Raw genomic sequence first — 19,044 nt, 5'->3', positions numbered from 1 at the left:
GTTGGGTTTCCTTTTGTATTCCATGATAGTGTGCAAGCCCTGCCACATCCGACAAGCGTCGGAGCCGGTATAGTAGGATTCGATCTTGGTCCTGTATTGGTGCTCTGCCCGGTTGATGGTTCATCGGAGGGCATAGCAGTATTTCTTATAAGTGGCCGGATTAACAGTCCTTTAGCTTAGCATCCGCTTCATCTGACCACTTCCATATAGAGAGCGTCATTGGTACTTCCTCTTTGAGTTTTTGCTTCTAAGCAGGAATCAGAAGAATAAGAGTTATGGTCAGATTTGCCAAATGGAGGGCGAGCTTTGTATGCGTCTCTGTGTGTGGAGTAAAGGTTATCTAGTGAGTTTTTTTCACCTCTAGCTTCGCCTCTAAATCACATTGTAGGAGTTTGTTGGCTATAATGATGACATCATGGGGGACGAACCTGGAGCTCAAAATGAAATCAAATTTGAATGGTCACATACACGTGTTTAGCGAAAAGCTTGTGTTTCTAGCTCCGACAGCACAGTAATATCTAACAATTTCACAACATACCCAAAACACACAAATCTAAGTAAAGGAATGGAATTAAGAATATATAAATATATGGATGAGCAATGTCAGGGCGGCATAGACTAAGATACAGTAGAATAGAATATAGTATATACATATGAGATGAGTAATGCAAAATATGTCAAAATTATTAAAGTGACTAGTGTCAGGTTGTTAAAGTGGCCAGTGATTTCAAGTCTATGTATATGGGCAGCAGCCTCTGTGTTAATGATGGCTATTTAACAGTCTGATGGCCTAGAGATAGAAGCTGTTTTTCAGTCACTCGGTCCCAGCTTTGATGCACCTGTACTGACCTCGCCTTCTGGATGATAGCGGGGTGAACAGGCAGTGGCTCGGGTGGTTGTTGTCCTTGATGATCATTTTGGCCTTCCCGTGACATCAGGTGCTGTAGGTGTCCTGGAGGGCAGGTAGTTTGCCCCCGGTGATGCTTCCCACCCTCTGGAGAGCCCTGCGGTTGCGGGCGGTGCAGTTGCAATACCAGGCGGTGATACAACCCGACAGGATGCTCTCAATTGTGCATCTGTAAAAGTTTGTGAGGGTTTTAGGTGCCTCCTGTGGCACCTTCTTCACCACACTGTCTGTGTGGGTGGACCATTTCAGTTTGTCAGTGATGTGTACGCGAGGAACTTGGAAGGTTTCAACCTTCTCCACTGCGGTCTCGTCGATGTGGATAGGGGGGTGCTCCCTCTGCTGTTTCCTGAAGTCCACAATCATCTCCTTTGTTTTGTTGATGTTGAGTGAAAGGTTATTTTCCTGGCACCACACTCCCAGAGCCCCCACCTCCTCCCTGTAGGCTCTCGTTATTGTTGGTAATCAAGCCTACTACTGTTGTGTCATCTGCAAACTTGATTGAGTTGGAGGCGTGATTGGCCACGCAGCCATGGGTGAACAGGGAGTACAGGAGGGGGCTGAGCACACACCCTTGTGGGGCCCCAGTGTTGAGGATCAGCGAAGTGGAGGTGTTGTTTCCTACCGTCACCACCTGGGGGTGGCCTGTGAGCATATCCCCTCCATATATGTATAGGCCGATACACAATGCATAATAAACACATCATCATACAAGCTCTAGGTCCATCCACATCATCTAGCAGAGAATACAATTTAGCTCTGTGTGACAAACAGGAGGATAGATTGCTTGGTTTGACCAAATGATTTCTAATGGGCCTTCTGAATGAGAGGATTGATTAAACATCTGTCTTTTCCTGCATGGGATCGCTGAGGTAATGGTCAACTCTGTCCTCACACCTATTCATCTCCCCCACTTTGCAGGAAATCAATTACCCTCTACAGGAATGCAAAGCATGGACAATACTGTTTCAGTGTCTAGTGAATTTTACCCTCTCCAGGAATGCATAGCATGGACAATACGGATTTAGTGTCTAGTGAATTTTACCCTCTACAGGAATGCATAGCATGGACAACACTGTTTCATTGTCTAGTGAATTTTACCCTCTCCAGAAATGCATAGCATGGACAATACTGTTTCATTGTCTGATTAATTTTTCCTCTAGACATTTCCATGAATGTCCTGTACAGTATGTAGTGTAGCCAAAACAAGGCCCTGCTCCTTAAGCGGGACACTTATATGCTGTGCACTTAACTTCAACAAAAGCCATTCATAGTCTAACATTAAGACCGAACAATCTTCAGTGAACTACTTCATCGTGAGAAAAGTAGCAGGGAATAGGCATTGGTCGGATGTGAAGTTATGTACTTTATTAAGACTTTACAACACTGAGGAGTGTTACATTAGTCTGCAGATCAGCTGTGAGTGGGTCATTGCAGAATCTTTCAGCACCAGGAAAACTAAATGAACCGGTGATAAAATAAGAACTGTAGTAGGAAGTAGGTAGCGGCAGCGAGGCTCTCTCCAGGCGCTGTTGGTCTGAAGGAACGCGGAGTGGAGATTGAGACGGTTCCATCCCAAATGGCACCCTGTTCCCTATATAGTGCATAACCTTTGACCAATGCCAATATGTACTATATAGGGTTTAGGGTGCCATTTGGGACACAGATATGCCATTTGGGAATCACTCCAGGCTGTAGTAACAGATGCGTTAACATTCCGGTCAAAGCACAGGCAGTTATGGAGGACTAGTGATCCTAGCAGTGGAAACAATAGGGAAAGCACAGTACCACAGCAGCAAGATGCAGATAGAGGCCAGCTAGTGAGAGGAGACCGAGACACTGTCTTTCAATTCAAATCAGCCACTACTACTTCTGTCGCTTCAAACTGCCATTTCCCAGAGGATGGTAGACAAATCTAGCAGGACGTAAGAAAAGTTATTGTTTACGCCTCAGGAAGAGGACAAAGAGCAGAGGGACGAATATGGCAAATAGTGACTAAGAAAATATGAAAACACAGCTGCAAACAGTTCATACAGGTACAATCTTAATAGGGTACAATTGAGAAACTCACTCAACTAAAAAAAATCTATTTCATCCCAGAAAAACCCCAAAGCATAAAAGATCCACAAAAACCCCCACTTAATTTACAGTACTAATACAGTCCACTCTTCATCCGTTAACAACATGGTGAGCTTTACAAAGGCATCGTCTGCTACACACTGTACAATACTGGACATCTTTTTTTCAGCGTTATTTTCAATTAATTTTCAAATAACTTAAAAATCATTCCCGTTAAAAAGTGCAAATCCATTAAAAGATGAGCTTGACTGGATGGGCAATGGTCATGAAAAGTCCGATGTTCAGTGTTTTCTTGTGCAAAGTAATGTTATAATAATACAAATAATAGTAATTATAAGAGTAATACAGGTGTCATAGCTTGCTGTACTTTTTCACATAACTCCATTCGAGTCTCAATCCCACTTGCTTTTTGTTCCCAATCTGAAACCTTTTAGAGGATGTTCCATCAAATCCAGGAACGGAGAGAAAACCCTTAATGGTCCCAGAGAGGAATACTATACATCACCTCAACGTAAAAAAAATCAGAAAGGGGTCGAAAAACCGGCAGGTCCCCCGTTTTGACATGGTCCCATTATAGTGTACACATCTCTAAAAACAAAGTCAAAACAATAACGTAAAACCAACATGAAAATATCACAAAATAATACAGAGCTAATATCATAAATGAGGTCTAATGCTTTTATGAGTTTTTTGCTTAAAATATTAGTGTGCTGGAGAGGAAAGAGAGAGGCCATTGGTTGTCTTTTTAGTAACACATGATCTGTGTCCGGGGTCTGTATACTGCAGCTTCTCTTGCCAGGCTTGTTGAAGACACATGGCTTGGAGTGAGGCTAGTATATGCACTACTACACCCACCCTAATCTCTATCCCTGTCTGAGGGATAGGTAGAGGAGCCTCTGCCAGGCTTCATTAGGGCAGCTAACACTCAGGTAAAGGCAGACTGGCACGGGTCCTCATCACAGACCCTAACTGCTTATCAATGAGCTGTGAGTCCCCATCTCTAACCTTAACCACTAACCAATGAGCTGTGAGTCCCCATCTCTAACCTTAACCACTAACCAATGAGCTTTGAGTCCCAATGTCTGACCTAAACATTATCCACTTGGTTCTCTCTATTTGGCCTTAACCAGTGACAACAAAGGGCAACCATGAGCGAGAGACCGGGAGATGGGCACTAGGGGGCGACAACATGACTCGAGAGACGATTCCCCGGGAAGGCAACATTTTCATGTAAACACTGAAGTAGGATGAGGAAGGAATAAATGGGTGGTGGTTGTGAGAAACTGGTCGTTTATAGTGAAATGGAACAACAAAAAACAAGTGGAGGAAAGAAATCTTTCCATTGGTGTTGAGTTAAGGGGCTGGGGTTTGTCCCGGCTCAGCCCAGAATGTGTGAAGTGTTTCTGGTAAGAGTCTCTGTGGTTGGTTCTTTCCCAGTAAAGGTGTGTGTGAGTTGGTCTGGATCAGTCTGGACTAGGACTTCTGTTCTTCTCCGGCTGTGGATGAGGGTGTGCTCTCTGGCTTCAGGATCTGATATGTGATTAGGTACTCTGGGTACGCCTGAGGAATACAGTGGGAGAGGACAGTCATTGTCATTATAAACATCAACCATACAGTCAACACATCTACAGTATGTGCTTTTCGACAGACTTGCACTGTGGAACCGTGGCTCTTGTGAAAGGTGTGTGTGTGTTAGACTGACCTGTTCTCCTCTGTAGATTACGTACTCTGCGTAGGCCAGTCCATTGACGCTGGGCCGGCCAATCACAGAGTGGTGTCCAGGGGGGGCGTGGGCCATCTTCATGGCACTGAACTGGAGGAAGGACTTACCCAGGGTCACCCTGCAGAACAACAACTGCCTGCAACACACAACAACCCAACACACACACACACACATATTAGAACAAAACACACACCTGCCTGTAATAAACAACTTAACACACGCCAGAACATTACACACAACTTGAGATCCTTCATAACACACACATCAGAAGATCACATACCACTGGCTGCAATACACAACACCAGCTGGATTAGAAACAGCAGCATACACACAGCCTCTGCTTGCAGAACAGGCTACACATCACACATCATTAAGGAACGTCTGGAGTGAGTCTGACCTGTGGCAGACGTAGCAGGAGCGGTCTTTGTGAGTGGGGCAGCCCGTGCCCCCTCCTATCCCGTACACGTACTGGTTACTCTTGGAGGAGTTCTCTGCAAAATAGATGCCCGCGCCGAACATGCCCCCGATGTAGGCATGCCGCTCGTCAAAACCCTTATGGATGATGGCGTTGATGAATGGAGAGCCTGGCAGAGGAAGAGTGGAGGGGGGGGAAACCCTCATTCAGAAACAAAAGTTGTAAGAGAATTGTCTCTCTTCAACAGAAATTATAGGTAAATGGTAGAGGTACTGGGAAAATGAAAAACTACCGTGGAAGAGCATGCGCTCGTTGTGGTGGTTGTGGTTTTCGTCGGCGATCTCTTTCTGTCTGTGCGAGTACCTCTCTCTCAACTTCTTATTCACCACCTTCTGGATCTACAGACGGACAGATCTTCCAGTCTTATTACCAGTGTTATTAGAGAGGTGTTTATTGAGGAGGAATAGGGATTTGGGGAGGTCGTCTCCTCTCCAGACGCCTACGACTCACCTTTAGGATGTTGTACCTGCTGAAGACCCCACCTGCGTTGCCCCCGTCCTGGTGCTCTCGGATCGTACTTTGCAACTGTGAGGACGGTAAAGACAGAGCTGTCATGACAGAGCTTTTGGTCCGATGTCCTCACTTCTCCTAAGTCTACCATGTCCACTTCTAACACTGATAGAATCTAAATGAACGAAGGCCTGTTTTCGATTGTCCGTTTGATTGAGGAAATGATCTGCGTCGTGGCGCTGCCGACTGAGCAAGTAGCCCCCCGGACCAAACCAGAGCTACGTCTGCAGTGTTCACATGGTAGAGGAGAGCTATAGTTATAGCACATACCTCCTCCTCTACAGACTGGAACTCCTTATCGTCAGTGGCCAGGTCTATGAGCACCGTACCCTGACTGGCACAGTGGAACGTGAGGTACGGGTTAGCACCTGGAGCAGAGGGACGAGAACACAGCATATGAAAATAATTAATCATGTGAAATTGTATCAGGTAACAATGTAAATGCCCGCACCAAAGCCCACTACCTTATCCTCCAACGAAGACGTTTCTCTATAAATTGCCTAATTGACCTTTTGTCCACTGTATTTGTTTTATGCATACATAGAAGATGTAGTAGTGTAGTATAGACGACGCCTGGCCCATGTTTGACTATGTTTGTTTTCAGTGTCTCAACTCACTTTGAGTGGTCCACAATGTGGTTTCAAAATATTTGTAAAAATCTGTCTTTTGTATTACTGCGTCATAGTGGAGTGACACTTCAATACATTTGTCGAACTCCACGAGAAACCACAATAACAGAGCTAAAGGTGGTGTCCTCTGAGTAGCAGGCTGTACTGAGAGACATTGGGTATGGGTAAGCAGCAGTGTGCATGTGTCGTATTAGTCCTAGTCCGTATTAGTCCTGTACAGTCCTGCTAAATAACTTTAAACTCTCGTGATTAAGCCAGTGTGGCCAATTAAGCCACTATGTACTGTATAAGAGAGTTCTTAAATATTAAATCAATAAGGGATGAGATGAAAGGAAAACGATCCAGCTGGCAGTCTTCTTGGCTGAGATCTGGCTCTCTGACCTTGCTGTCCTCCCAGGAGTCTCTCCATGCCTTTGATGAGTTTGTGGCGGTGACCGTAGGCGTTGATCCCAATCTCCTTCAGCTCCTCGTGGCCCATATCGGCCAGGACGTCCAGCGTAATCTGCACGGAAACAGAACAATCAGCCAATCAAAAACAGGAGCAGAGACAGAGCATCCTAAACACAGCAAATCGGAGTGGCTCTCCAAAACAATGCATCCAATCATAATATCATTAGAACCAAGAGACAGTGACAGTGCAGAGAATAGCAAGTCACAGACTGCTACAAATAATGTGACATTTGGAATGAAGAATATCAACAAATTCCAGAAAAAAATCTTAGATTTATCTTAGTTCTCTGGTTAAATGTACTTGCTGGCCACCATTTCTAGCCCTGCAGCATACCATGACCCATTTCTACCAAGATATGACAAGATATGGTTTAGAGCCATCTCTCTCCCTCTCGGTCTGTGTAAACCCTCACTCATCCGGCCAGTGCAGGGATAAACGTAGCCAGTGGTTGAGGAGAAGGGGTTTAAATGGGTAACTCACTACTCAAATGCATATTCACTGATCAACAACACTGTAGAATCCTCATCCTTAACACAGCATCATCTAGTCTACTCACCAAAAACAAACCTTCAGATATGGACAAACAAACGCTCACACAATCACATAGAGAGAGTGTAATACAGAGAAACTACGAAGAGGCCGTGGTGCGAGTGTGGGGTAGGTTAGTGACTGTGTGTGGGGTACACACTTCATAATTTCTATTCCCTGAGCATATATCCTCTAAGACTGAATCACCTCTTCTCTCTCGGACACTCCCAATCTCAAATAGCCTCCTCCTTGGCTATCCATCACAAGTAAGACAGGTCTGTCACACACTGACACCCGGGCCGCTGGCCCTGTCTAATCAATCAGGAAAAAGAACCCCCCACGTGTGACTCACATACAGATGTGATAATGCAGCACAGGAGGTTGGTGTCACCTTAATTAGGGAGGACAGGCTTGTGGTAATATGTTATTTAACCTTTATTTAACTAGGCAAGTCATTTAAGAACAAATTCTTATTTACAATGACGGCCTACCAAAAGGCCAACTGCGCGACGGGGGCTGGGATTAAAAATAAAACAAAAATAAAAATATAGAACAAAACACTAAACAGCTGGAGCGGAATCTGTAATGCTGTGATAATGGTGAGGAACCAAAAACCAATCTGGTACGAGAACAAACCACTCCACTTTCATCTCATAAGCTTCTCTACATCTGAAAGACTGGAACTTTTTCCTTTAGCAGTAAACCCCTTCCTTCATGTAACTTCTTTCTTTCCTTTGCTGGCCTGGCTGCTCTGATTGTGAACTTGTCTTTAGGAGAGACCGGAAGGTTGAATAAGGCCTGATTTGCTCTCCTCTCCTGACCTCCCTCCTCGCTCCTCACTCCCGTTCCCTCGCTGCAGGGATCCCTCTGCTCATCTATGTGCAAATGAGATCCCTCTCCGTTCCAGCATGGCTACCATGTCCCCAGCCTGATTTCACCTGACATGTCGTCCCCACACCCCTAACACCACACGCCGCTCAGCGTGGAACCCAACATCCCCCTAAAATCAATCAGTGGTGGGATGAAGAGGTCAGTCTAAACTACCCTGCCGGAGACACGGGGCACTTTGAGCTGCTGCAGACACAGGCAGAGAAAGAGACAGGGGGGAGAGGCAGGGAGGGAGGGAGAGAGAGTGCAGCCTGCTCTGCAGCATGAGGGAAATTTCATAGTGTCTGGCCATGCAGCACGGTGAAGTCTGATTTCAGCCTGTCTGAGATTATCTGTCTATGCATAAGGGGGCAAGTAATACTACTGACTGACTGACTGACTGACTGACTGACTGACGATCTGAAGGTCCAGTAAAAAGGCCAGCTGCAGACAGAGCGGCACAGATGACAGAGTGATTGAGGTTTGAGCTTTTTAGACTTGTGACGTGAGTGACGGAGGTGTATGAATGGGCAACAGTAAAAGTGATTGGCTTGTACAGGGACCACTAGGATACGTGCATTTACCTGTTCCCTCTGGAAGATGTCACGCAGGTGCTCCAACCCCAAGCTCTTCAGGAACTGGCTGATGTTCATGTCTAAGATGGCTGTTGAATAAAACACAAAACAGACAATGTGTCAAATGACGGCTTAAATACGGTCTACTCAGACAAATCAGACTAACTCTTTTTCATACGTATTGCCGTATTATGAGAGTCTTTATTTTTACATTGATGGCCTACCTTGTATGGTGATGCCGAGGGAAAATGTCCATCCTTGGCTGGATACAAAGTTTAATTATATTCTATCTGTGATATATAAAAGACGGAAGGGTTACGTACGCTGTCCTTCCTTCCTGTCGGACCCGGCGGCTCCGTCTGCAGGCCCGGTGGCTCCAGCCACAGTGAGCTCACTGAGGGGATTGGCCAGGTTGTCTATGCTGCTGGCTGCAGACAGGCAGGATGGCGTAGATGCCGGAGAGATGTCCGCTGCACTGACCACCGAGCCGCTGCCCACCGAGCCGCTGCCCACCGAGGCGCTGACCACCGAGGCGCTGACCACCGAGGCGCTGACCACCGAGGCGCTGACCACCGAGGCGCTGACCACCGAGGCGCTGACCACCGTGGCCTGAGGCTTGAAGCAGCTGGGCAGGGCGTCTGGAGGCATGGCATCAATCAGCAGCGCTCTGATGTCATCAGCCTGAGACAGAGGAGACAAAAAACAGACATGTAATGAGGATACTATGATAAACATGTTCATTGATTTACACAGTAACCATCTATCGCATTCATCTGAAGGAAGGTCTTAATTGCCTAAAGTTAATTACGTCTCAATATCAGAACACGATGGAAGTCCTAACAAGCTACGGTTGTGTATTCCAGTATTAAAGGGCAGGGTGACTTTGTGAGAGGCCATTTACCGGAGGTAATTACAAGTGTGGGTGCGTGTGTGTGTACCGTAGCCAGGTCCAGTGGCGTCTGTCCCTCCTGGTTCTTCATTGTAGGGTCAGCTCCGTGGGCCAATAGCAGAGCACACAGCTGGGTCCGGCCTTTCTGAGCCGCCTCGTGGAGGGGGGTGAAGGCCCACTTATCTGTAGCGTTCACACACGTGTTGTGCTTGATCAGGAGAGCAGCTATATCCACGTGCTGCGGGAGAAACAACAGGGACGTTAGGCTCAAATCTGAATGACCCGAAAGAAACAAATCCTTCAGTGAATGACAGAGTGAATCAGTTCAATGACTTAACTTAGTGAAAGCGAGAACTTAGAAACCCTATCAACGTTTATCTGACGTTTCTAGTGTTCTGTGATCATCTCAGTGTTGAGCCGAGCCCACTGACATTTCATCATCACCACACACTGTCACGCACACCCACACAGTGGCCCTATGGAATATAGACGGACAGGCCCAGTCAAGGTCAACCAAGGCCTGCCAGCAACCAGCTGACCCATGGGCCTAAGGAGCACACACTCCAGACCTACACAGTGGAAGTCAGAGCAGCACACAGCCAGATAGTTGTGCAGCAGGAGCAGTTCTCAGGACCCATGCCAAGGGTAGCAGGCGCTGGACTGGACTGAGAGCCATCCCATAACCCAGGACTGTTACGTAAAACAGCCTGCTCCGAGCTTCCTGCTTGGGCCTAATCATGTCACCAGGCACCTACACACTACTACTGGACTAAATGGCATAAAGAACACAAACAACGAACATTTGGACTGCCTATTAGCTTAACAAATGGCCAAGTTTCCCCATCTGTGTCGTCGCAATGGTCAGAGCTGTCCCTGAGAATGTGTTTGATTTAGGGTGGGAGAGGGTTTGGTTGTGGCTTGTCCCTGAGAATGTGTTTGATTTAGGGTGGGAGAGGGTTTGGTTGTGGCTTGTCCCTGAGAATGTGTTTGATTTAGGGTGGGAGAGGGTTTGGTTGTGGCTTGTCCCTGAGAATGTGTTTGATTTAGGGTGGGAGAGGGTTTGGTTGTGGCTTGTCCCTGAGAATGTGTTTGATTTAGGGTGGGAGAGGGTTTGGTTGTGCCTTGTCCCTGAGAATGTGTTTGATTTAGGGTGGGAGAGGGTTTGGTTGTGGCTTGTCCCTGAGAATGTGTTTGATTTAGGGTGGGAGAGGGTTTGGTTGTGGCTTGTCCCTGAGAATGTGTTTGATTTAGGGTGGGAGAGGGTTTGGTTGTGGCTTGGACATTTATTTAGCTTGTTTGATTTAGACCGAGGTTGTGTTTCCTGTCAGTGCTGCTGTGCTCACTCTCTCTCTCTCTCTCTCTCTCTGTGACCACTCTCCGTATCATCTCCATATCAGCCAGTGTTCACAAAGCGCCTCCCTCAATAGGCCACGGCAGTGCTTCCCTACTAAATGAATGATGAAACGCAGTGTTGTATGAAAAGTTGATGAGCTTCTTCGGCCTTGGAGGGACCTCTACAGCACAACATTTACACGCCCGACACAATGTGTCACACTAAGGAACACAATAGAGTGTTTGGTATAAGCAGGGAGCACAGAGAGCCCGTGTAGGGGAACAGGAGTAGAGAGGAGCTCTGATTGGCTCAGTAAATGTAATTGGCACACTGGTGTTATAAGTAATAGTCCACTTTTTGGGCTGTGCTCCATGGATTGGAGAAGAGGGGGGGGGGGATGAGATTATGGCACTCACCCCGTAAGAGGCAGCGTTGTGGAGGGGGATGAGGCCCCCCTTGTCCTGGGCGTTGACATCAGCTCCATGCGCCAACAGGTACTCTGCTACCTCCAGGTTATTGTAGCCAGCTGGTGGGGGGGGGGGGCAAACACACAATGGGTTAATGCAGACACCGAAATGTGTTCATATGTATTGCCATGAATGCCTCATTTGGTCAGCCAAACCTTTTCAGAGACCTTTGCGAGGAAAAGGGTACAAAATGGATTACCCCTGGCACCATGGGGCTCAGTGTTCCATCTGACACTGGTATCTCAATCACTCTCTCACTACCTCTCTCTCCCTCTCCTTCTCAGTATTCTTTCAAGGTCTCAAACGTGCTCAGCTTCAAAGGAGAAGTGACCCTATACCACTGCAGCAATTTATGGTGTGAGAAATTGAGCAGAAATCCAGAAATCAGTTCCGCAGCGGTGTGTTGGAGGCACGGTGAGCACACTGTTCCCTCTAGTTGACTCCCCTCCAGGACCCAGTCTAATTAACACTCATTATTAGCTGCAGCCCGATGCCGATCCACACACGGCTCTGGGCGGGTGCGTCTCTTACACTCTCAGATTCTCTCACTGCTACTTTAATGAGGAGACCGCTAATCAAAGTCATTCTCATAGATTAGGTCTCTCGCTCCTCTCAGCTCTTCACGGTGTGAACATGAGGGGAGATGTCTGTCTGGCACATAGACACACACTTCTTACACTACTAAACACACACATCTCTCCCAGCAGCAGGGTGTTTGATTGGACTTAATGTTCTGCTGGGGGAGATAATTGAGCTGCCGTGTTATGGAGACTAAAGACCTCCGAAACCTCCACTGCAGCACGGACCTCTAGTTAGCAGAATGGAAGTGAATGATAGACTAGAGACACTAAGTTTAAGTGGTAGTATTGCATGTAAACGTAATTAAACGGTTGAATCACCACACACACACACACAGACAATCTTCATTTCTGCAGTGCGGTCGAAAGTTGCTCATTTAACTGTGAAATCAAGCTGCGGTAGAAAGTGTATGAGCGCATGAGACGAGGGGCGTCTGTCCTGATCATCCGCCACCTAGAGAGAGGCCATACTGTAGTAAACACATGGTGTGGTGTGAGGTTCGTGTCAGGTCAGCCGTTGACTGTTGTCCCAGCCCAGCCCAGGTCCGTTCCCGGTTGCCTCCTGTGACTGTTTGTTCACCCTCACCCATCTGTTGTCCCCCCTCCACTGAGCCACGGCCTTCCACGGGCACAGGGAGGGCAGACTTGTCCAACAGCCCTGGCCATCTGGCTACACGCACTGCGTGACCATTCGGACCTACAGTGGGGAGAACAAGTATTTGATACACTGCCGATTTTGCAGGTTTTCCTACTTACAAAGCATGTAGAGGTCTGTAATTTTTATCATAGGTACACTTCAACTGTGAGAGACGGAATCTAAAACAAAAATCCAGAAAATCACATTGTATGATTTTTAAGTAATTAATTTGCATTTTATTGCAAGACATAAGTATTTGATCACCTTCCAACCAGTAAGAATTCCGGCTCTCACAGACCTGTTAGTTTTTCTTTAAGAAGCCCTCCTGTTCTCCACTCATTACCTGTATTAACTGCACCTGTTTGAACTCGTTACCTGTATAAAAGACACCTGTCCACACGCTCAATCAAACAGACTCCAACCTCTCCACAATGGCCAAGACCAGAGAGCTGTGTAAGGACATCAGGGATAAAATTGTAGACCTGCACAAGGCTGGGATGGGCTACAGGACAATAGGCAAGCAGCTTGGTGAGAAGGCAACAACTGTTGGCGCAATTATTAGAAAATGGAAGAAGTTCAAGCTGACGGTCAATCATCCTCGGTCTGGGGCTCCATGCAAGATCTCACCTCGTGGGGCATCAATGATCATGAGGAAGGTGAGGGATCAGCCCAGAACTACACGGCAGGACCTGGTCAATGACCTGAAGAGAGCTGGGACCACAGTCTCAAAGAAAACCATTAGTAACACACTATGCCGTCATGGATTAAAATACTGTAGCGCACGCAAGGTCCCCCTGCTCAAGCCAGGGCATGTCCAGGCCCGTCTGAAGTTTGCCAATGACCATCTGGATGATCCAGAGGAAGAATGGGAGAAGGTCATGTGGTCTGATGAGACAAAAATTGAGCTTTTTGGTCTAAACTCCACTCGACGTGTTTGGAGGAAGAAGAAGGATGAGTACAACCCCAAGAACACCATCCCAACCGTGAAGCGTGGAGGTGGAAACATCATTCTTTGGGGATGCTTTTCTGCAAAGGGGACAGGACGACTGCACCGTATTGAGGGGAGGATGGATGGGGCCATGTATCGCGAGATCTTGGCCAACGACCTCCTTCCCTCAGTAAGAGCATTGAAGATGGGTCGTGGCTGGGTCTTCCAGCATGACAACGACCCGAAACACACAGCCAGGGAAACTAAGGAGTGGCTCCGTAAGAAGCATCTCAAGGTCCTGGAGTGGCCTAGCCAGTCTCCAGACCTGAACCCAATAGAAAATCTTTGGAGGGCGCTGAAAGTCCGTATTGCCCAGCGACAGCCCCGAAACCTGAAGGATCTGGAGAAGGTCTGTATGGAGGAGTGGGACAAAATCCCTGCTGCAGTGTGTGCAAACCTGGTCAAGAACTCCAGGAAACGTATGATCTCTGTAATTGCAAACAAAGGTTTCTGTACCAAATATTAAGTTCTGCTTTTCTGATGTATCAAATACTTATGTCATGCAATAAAATGCAAATGAATTACTTAAAAATCATACAATGTGATTTTCTGGATTTTTGTTTTAGATTCCGTGTCTCACAGTTGAAGTGTACCTATGATAAAAATTACAGACCTCTACATGCTTTGTAAGTAGGAAAACCTGCAAAATCGGCAGTGTATCAAATACTTGTTCTCCCCACTGTATATACACACACTGCGGGAATCTAGAATCCCACTTACGCCTGGCTTAAAAATACAGTGGCTTCCATGAGGTTACACTAGACGTGGTATGGCATGTAACTGCTGCAGTGGATGGGAACTGTCTTATTGGCTCGTGACCATTTGGTGTGTGTTTAAAAACAAAACGCTGATCTTAACGTATCTGCCATCATTTCACCGTGTATTTTGTCCTTGTGTCACAATTTGTATGTTTTATCTTTAACTGCGCATTGTGGGAAAAGGACCCGTAAGCAAGCATTTCACCGTTAGTCTACACCTGTTGTTTACGAAGCATGTGCCAAATAAAATTAGATTTGATTAAGCTATTCATCAAATCTGGCCCTTTTGACAAGTATAACAGCCATTGATAATTGTTAACAGAACTTCAGTAACAGACGTCAAACTAGATGGGTCTATGTACCCATGGCTATGTCTTGGTGGCCAGTCTTACCTGCAAGGTGCAGGGGGGTGGAGTTGCGTCCCTGTGTGTCTCTACAGTTGATGTTCTCTGGGCTGCAGAGTTTCTGGACGCGGGCCAGACAGCCCTTCTTCGCAGCGTCCAGCAGGGCAGCGTCTCCTCTCAGCAGGTCCTGGATGTCCGTGTCCCCCTCCTTCACCATGTCCAGAGGAGTGTTGCCGTCACGGTTCTTCTTGGTCGGGTCCGCCCCATGCTGAGGGGACCACCAGAGCAGAGAGGCTTGTCATGGATTGCTAAGGAAAAACACTGAATATACACTCTTCTCTATATATTTGAACTGTGAAGCTACATTTTTACATTTGGCTCTATACTCCAGCATTTTGGATTTGAGATCAAATGGATTTGAGATCAAATCAAAAGTTCCTATTGGGAAAAAAACATAACTCCAAACAAATGCAATTGAATCCAACGAGTTTGTAGAGTCGCAAGCTTGATGTAATCATTGGGTGATAGGAATATGGGACCCCAAATGCTAAACTTTTTGACTACTTTAATACCCTGTAAGGGAATTTGTCATAATACTTATGACATCTTCGAATAGGCAGACAAGATACATAAAGAGCTTTCATTTCTAAACGGTAAAACAGATGTATGAATATTCCCTCAAATAAAAAGTGACATGCTGTACTGTCGCGTCATATGAAACATGTGATCTCAAATCCAAAATGCTGGAGTATAGAGCCACTTAGCTTCACTGTCCAAATAGATACGGAAGGAAGTATGCCTCTTGGCTGCTGCAGTTAGGCAGAGTTTTGGTGGTGGGTGAATCCATGGCTGCTTAGATGCCAAAGTGAGACCATCGTGCCTTCGAGAAGACATTTTGAAATGGTTCATAAGCTCTCTTTAGATAGAAATTGTCTCAGTTGATGATTGAGGTGACGGAGTCATTTCTTATCATGTGCATCAAGTTCAATGCAACACTTGTCCCTCTAACCATGAGGTGGGAAGTAACACGTTCCAGCAGCTCTTGGCGTTCTTACCAAAAATAACTCCCCAGCTCACAGCTCAGACGCACATGTTTCTGAGGTCCTTATGATTTTAGAACTCACATCAATTGGACCTGCTTAACACTAATGATGAACAAAACCATAAAAAGGTGTTTACACACGGGCCACGGTAAAATGGCAACTGAAAACGAAAGAAGATCCGCCTACCGCGTGTAGAGACCAGTGGTCCCGGTTGTCGTCTGCTCAAATGTTGTCATTAAAACATTGTTTGATTGGTCGAAAAGATGAACTCTGCTAATTGGTCAACCATGCGCGTTGGCCGCTCAAAACTTCGGGCTATTTCATCTTACGGGCGCTCGAGCCAGCGGCACCGTTCACGGGAGCAAGCGCCACAAACAGCGGCGCTTGCAAAACTTATTGCGTTTTGCCGCCTTTGCCGCCCTACCCCCATTGAAGTCTATGAGACCTTTGCCGCTTACAACGGCCCGTCTCTAAGCGACTTTAAAACACCCTTCTCGAGTGATGTTTTCATGACCGGAGATCTAATGGAAAAAAAGCCCATAAAACACAAGTGGTGTTCCTGTCCGCTATTCAGCCGTAATAAACAGTATAACTACCACTGGGCTTTAACATGTGGTAAAATTCTAATAGTGAAGCGTTATGACTTTCTACAGTACCTCTCCGTAAAAAAGGGCTTAAAACACAGAGAGAGAGAGAGAGAGCGAGAGCGAGAGAGAGAGAGAGGGGGAGAGAGAGAGGGGGAGACAGAGAGAGGTTGAGAAAGCGTGTGACAGTCTGCAGAGACTGAGGGGACTGACTAACTCGGTTTTAGACACCCAGTTGCAGGACATACCTTGAGGAGCAGCTTGCAGATCTCATATTTGCCCTTGGCTGCAGCCTCGTGGAGAGGGGTGAACTTCCACAGGTCTGCTACGTTCACCGACGCCCCGTGTCTCACCAGCAACTCAGCCACCTCGTAGTGACCGTAGGAGCAGGCGTTGTGCAGGGGCACCAGACCTCTGCACAGAGAGGGGGAGGGAGAGAGAGAGGATAGAAAGCGATAGAGAGGGAGAAAAAGGGAGAGAGCAAAGGGAGACACAGAGGAGGGAGGGTTAGAAAGTGATGAGCTTCTCCCTACTCTGAAATGTCTTGGGTCTAATATAAGAGACATAGCCTGAGGAAACACAACAGAGCGATAACATCTTTGATAGAGATTCTATATCATCTGGGGGGGGTGGAGTGGTTGAGCGGAGAAGATGAAATCACTGCTGAGACCGAAGGTGATAGACAGACATATAGATTCCTGAGCAAACAAGACGGCTACAGAAAGACAACTAGCCAGCCAGCCAAGAAAGACTCACCCCTTGTCTTTAGCGTGGACGTCGGCCCCATGATGCAGCAGGTACTCCACCACCGCCACACGGTTGTAGCCGGCGGCGAAGTGCAGCGGCGTGGAGTGACGACCCTCCAGGTCCCGACAATTCACATTCTGTGGAGAGCACAACGACTGCAAGGAGAGAGAGAGAGAGAGAGAGAGAGAGAGAGAGAGAGAGAGAGAGAGAGAGAGAGAGAGAGAGAGAGAGTTTACATTGTGACAGTGGCACAGGAAGTCTGCAGAGAGCATGGTAACACACGCGTGTGAAGTGCACACACACAGAGTGGGGGAGCGAGAGAAGCAGTCTAAAGAGTGACACACTCAACATTCTGACAGCAGCACAAGCTGTCTGCAGGCAGAATGAGAGTATTAGTGTGAGCTGAGCTGTTCAGATCAAACCGGCAAAAGCAGCCGTGATGAAACTGGCAAGTTTTCAAAAACATTCTCAGAATATCTTGAGCTGAAGCGACGCAGTCCAGTGAGTTCATACACCAGAACACGGAGTAGCAGAAAATCAAATAACAGTTTCCATATCAACGGGTTCTGGGCATGTCATGTAAACTTGCTTATTAGCATTCTTTTTTCCTGTGAGTCAGCTAGCTATACCTATAGTAGGGATGACACACACACACACACACACACACACACACACACACACACACACACACACACACACACACACAGTCTTAAATGAGAATCCTACCTTCACAGTGTCCAGGTCTCCAGCTTTAGCTGCCTCCAGGAGCCGATAGTCTACGTCAGAGTTCCTCACTGGTACATTTTCTGGGGGAGAGAGAGAAGTACAACGTCACAGTATCACCAACCAGTGTCTTAGAGTAACACGCACACGCCCTCTCGCTCTCCGTACCATCGAGTATCTGCTGCACGGCCTCGTTGCCCATCTGTGAGGCGGTGAAGCCCTGCAGTGAGAGGATGGAGGCGTCTGCTCCGTAGCTCAGCAGCAGCCTGCAGGTCTGGAGGTGTCCCGCCATTGCAGCACGGTGCAGGGCTGTCTGCCCCAAGGTGTCTAGTGCATTCATCTGAGAGGGGGAGGGAGAGAGGGAGGGAGAGCAGGAAAGAGTGAGTGAGGAGAGGGAGAGGAGTTGTGGGGATTGAGCTGTGCGACTAAATTCCCGCATTTTGAAATGAACACAAACAATAATTAATCAGCCGAGCCCTCAGGCTACTGGAGCTCTTCAGAGACTATCAGCACCGAGCAGGAACTGGGAGAGATAGTGTTATTGTGTGTTATTGTGTGTTTGTGTGTGTGTGTGTTTGGAAGGTCAACTGCACATGTACGTGTATACAAATGTATGCTCGTCCCCCTGTACAATTGTGTACCAGAGCTGAGTGTTTCAAGTCTGAGATTACTTCCTGCCTGACTTTTATTTATTCTGCCTTGCCTTCGTTTCCCTTAGCTCCTGGGATATCCTCATTTCGATTCATTACCGATTGTACAACTCCAAATGAAAGGGGAGGCTCTGCTTAGAACATACACACACCACAGCGCTGCTCCCCACAGACCCACTGATCAGAGCACAGCAGCAAAACTCCAATACCAGGCGCTGCTCGACTTCACTTGTTAACCCTGCACACTCATGGGAATTGGCCTCTTTGAATAGGGCCAAATTGAAATGCTTCCAACAAAATAAATATGAGAAGCATAATCATGGTAAATATTGAAGAGAGATTACAGGGAAATGATCAGACCAAAAGGTGAGGACAACAGAGCTCATTTGACATTTACTGTGCTTTTCGCCTCTGGATATATTCAGTAAGACAAGAACAATATTCATAGAAAATGTGGGCTAGGTTTCAACATAAAAGACCAAAAATGAAAGGGTTTGAGTGAGAGGTCTCACTGGTGTCTCCAAGTGGTCACACACATCTCCAAAGTATGCACAGTTCCTAA

General features: G+C 46.9%; 1 protein-coding gene across 4 annotated transcripts in view; it reads right to left on the bottom strand.

The window, feature by feature from the left end:
• Window positions 1–2,250: 2,250 nt before the first annotated feature.
• The window catches only part of LOC139543782 (poly [ADP-ribose] polymerase tankyrase-1-like), a 117,495-nt gene continuing 100,701 nt past the window's right edge, over window positions 2,251–19,044 (bottom strand). For 2 of the 4 annotated variants that reach the window (XM_071350189.1, XM_071350191.1), the window contains 16 exons: window positions 18,001–18,172; window positions 17,836–17,915; window positions 17,119–17,264; window positions 16,611–16,776; window positions 14,784–15,003; window positions 11,380–11,489; window positions 9,680–9,868; window positions 9,065–9,422; window positions 8,745–8,830; window positions 6,702–6,822; window positions 5,962–6,059; window positions 5,632–5,706; window positions 5,414–5,519; window positions 5,104–5,290; window positions 4,686–4,842; window positions 2,251–4,543 (listed from right to left, as the gene is read on the bottom strand). In XM_071350189.1, coding sequence (XP_071206290.1) covers window positions 4,457–4,543; window positions 4,686–4,842; window positions 5,104–5,290; window positions 5,414–5,519; window positions 5,632–5,706; window positions 5,962–6,059; window positions 6,702–6,822; window positions 8,745–8,830; window positions 9,065–9,422; window positions 9,680–9,868; window positions 11,380–11,489; window positions 14,784–15,003; window positions 16,611–16,776; window positions 17,119–17,264; window positions 17,836–17,915; window positions 18,001–18,172 — 2,358 coding nt within the window. In that variant the 3' untranslated portion in view covers window positions 2,251–4,456. The remainder of the gene's footprint in view (window positions 4,544–4,685; window positions 4,843–5,103; window positions 5,291–5,413; window positions 5,520–5,631; window positions 5,707–5,961; window positions 6,060–6,701; window positions 6,823–8,744; window positions 8,831–9,064; window positions 9,423–9,679; window positions 9,869–11,379; window positions 11,490–14,783; window positions 15,004–16,610; window positions 16,777–17,118; window positions 17,265–17,835; window positions 17,916–18,000; window positions 18,173–19,044) is intronic. The other 2 variants (XM_071350190.1, XM_071350192.1) reach the window with 1 other exon arrangement.

The sequence above is a fragment of the Salvelinus alpinus genome, chromosome 18 (assembly GCF_045679555.1).
Source record: "Salvelinus alpinus chromosome 18, SLU_Salpinus.1, whole genome shotgun sequence".
NCBI classification, from domain to species: Eukaryota; Metazoa; Chordata; class Actinopteri; order Salmoniformes; family Salmonidae; genus Salvelinus; species Salvelinus alpinus.
This window is presented reverse-complemented; position numbering and strand designations above follow the sequence as displayed.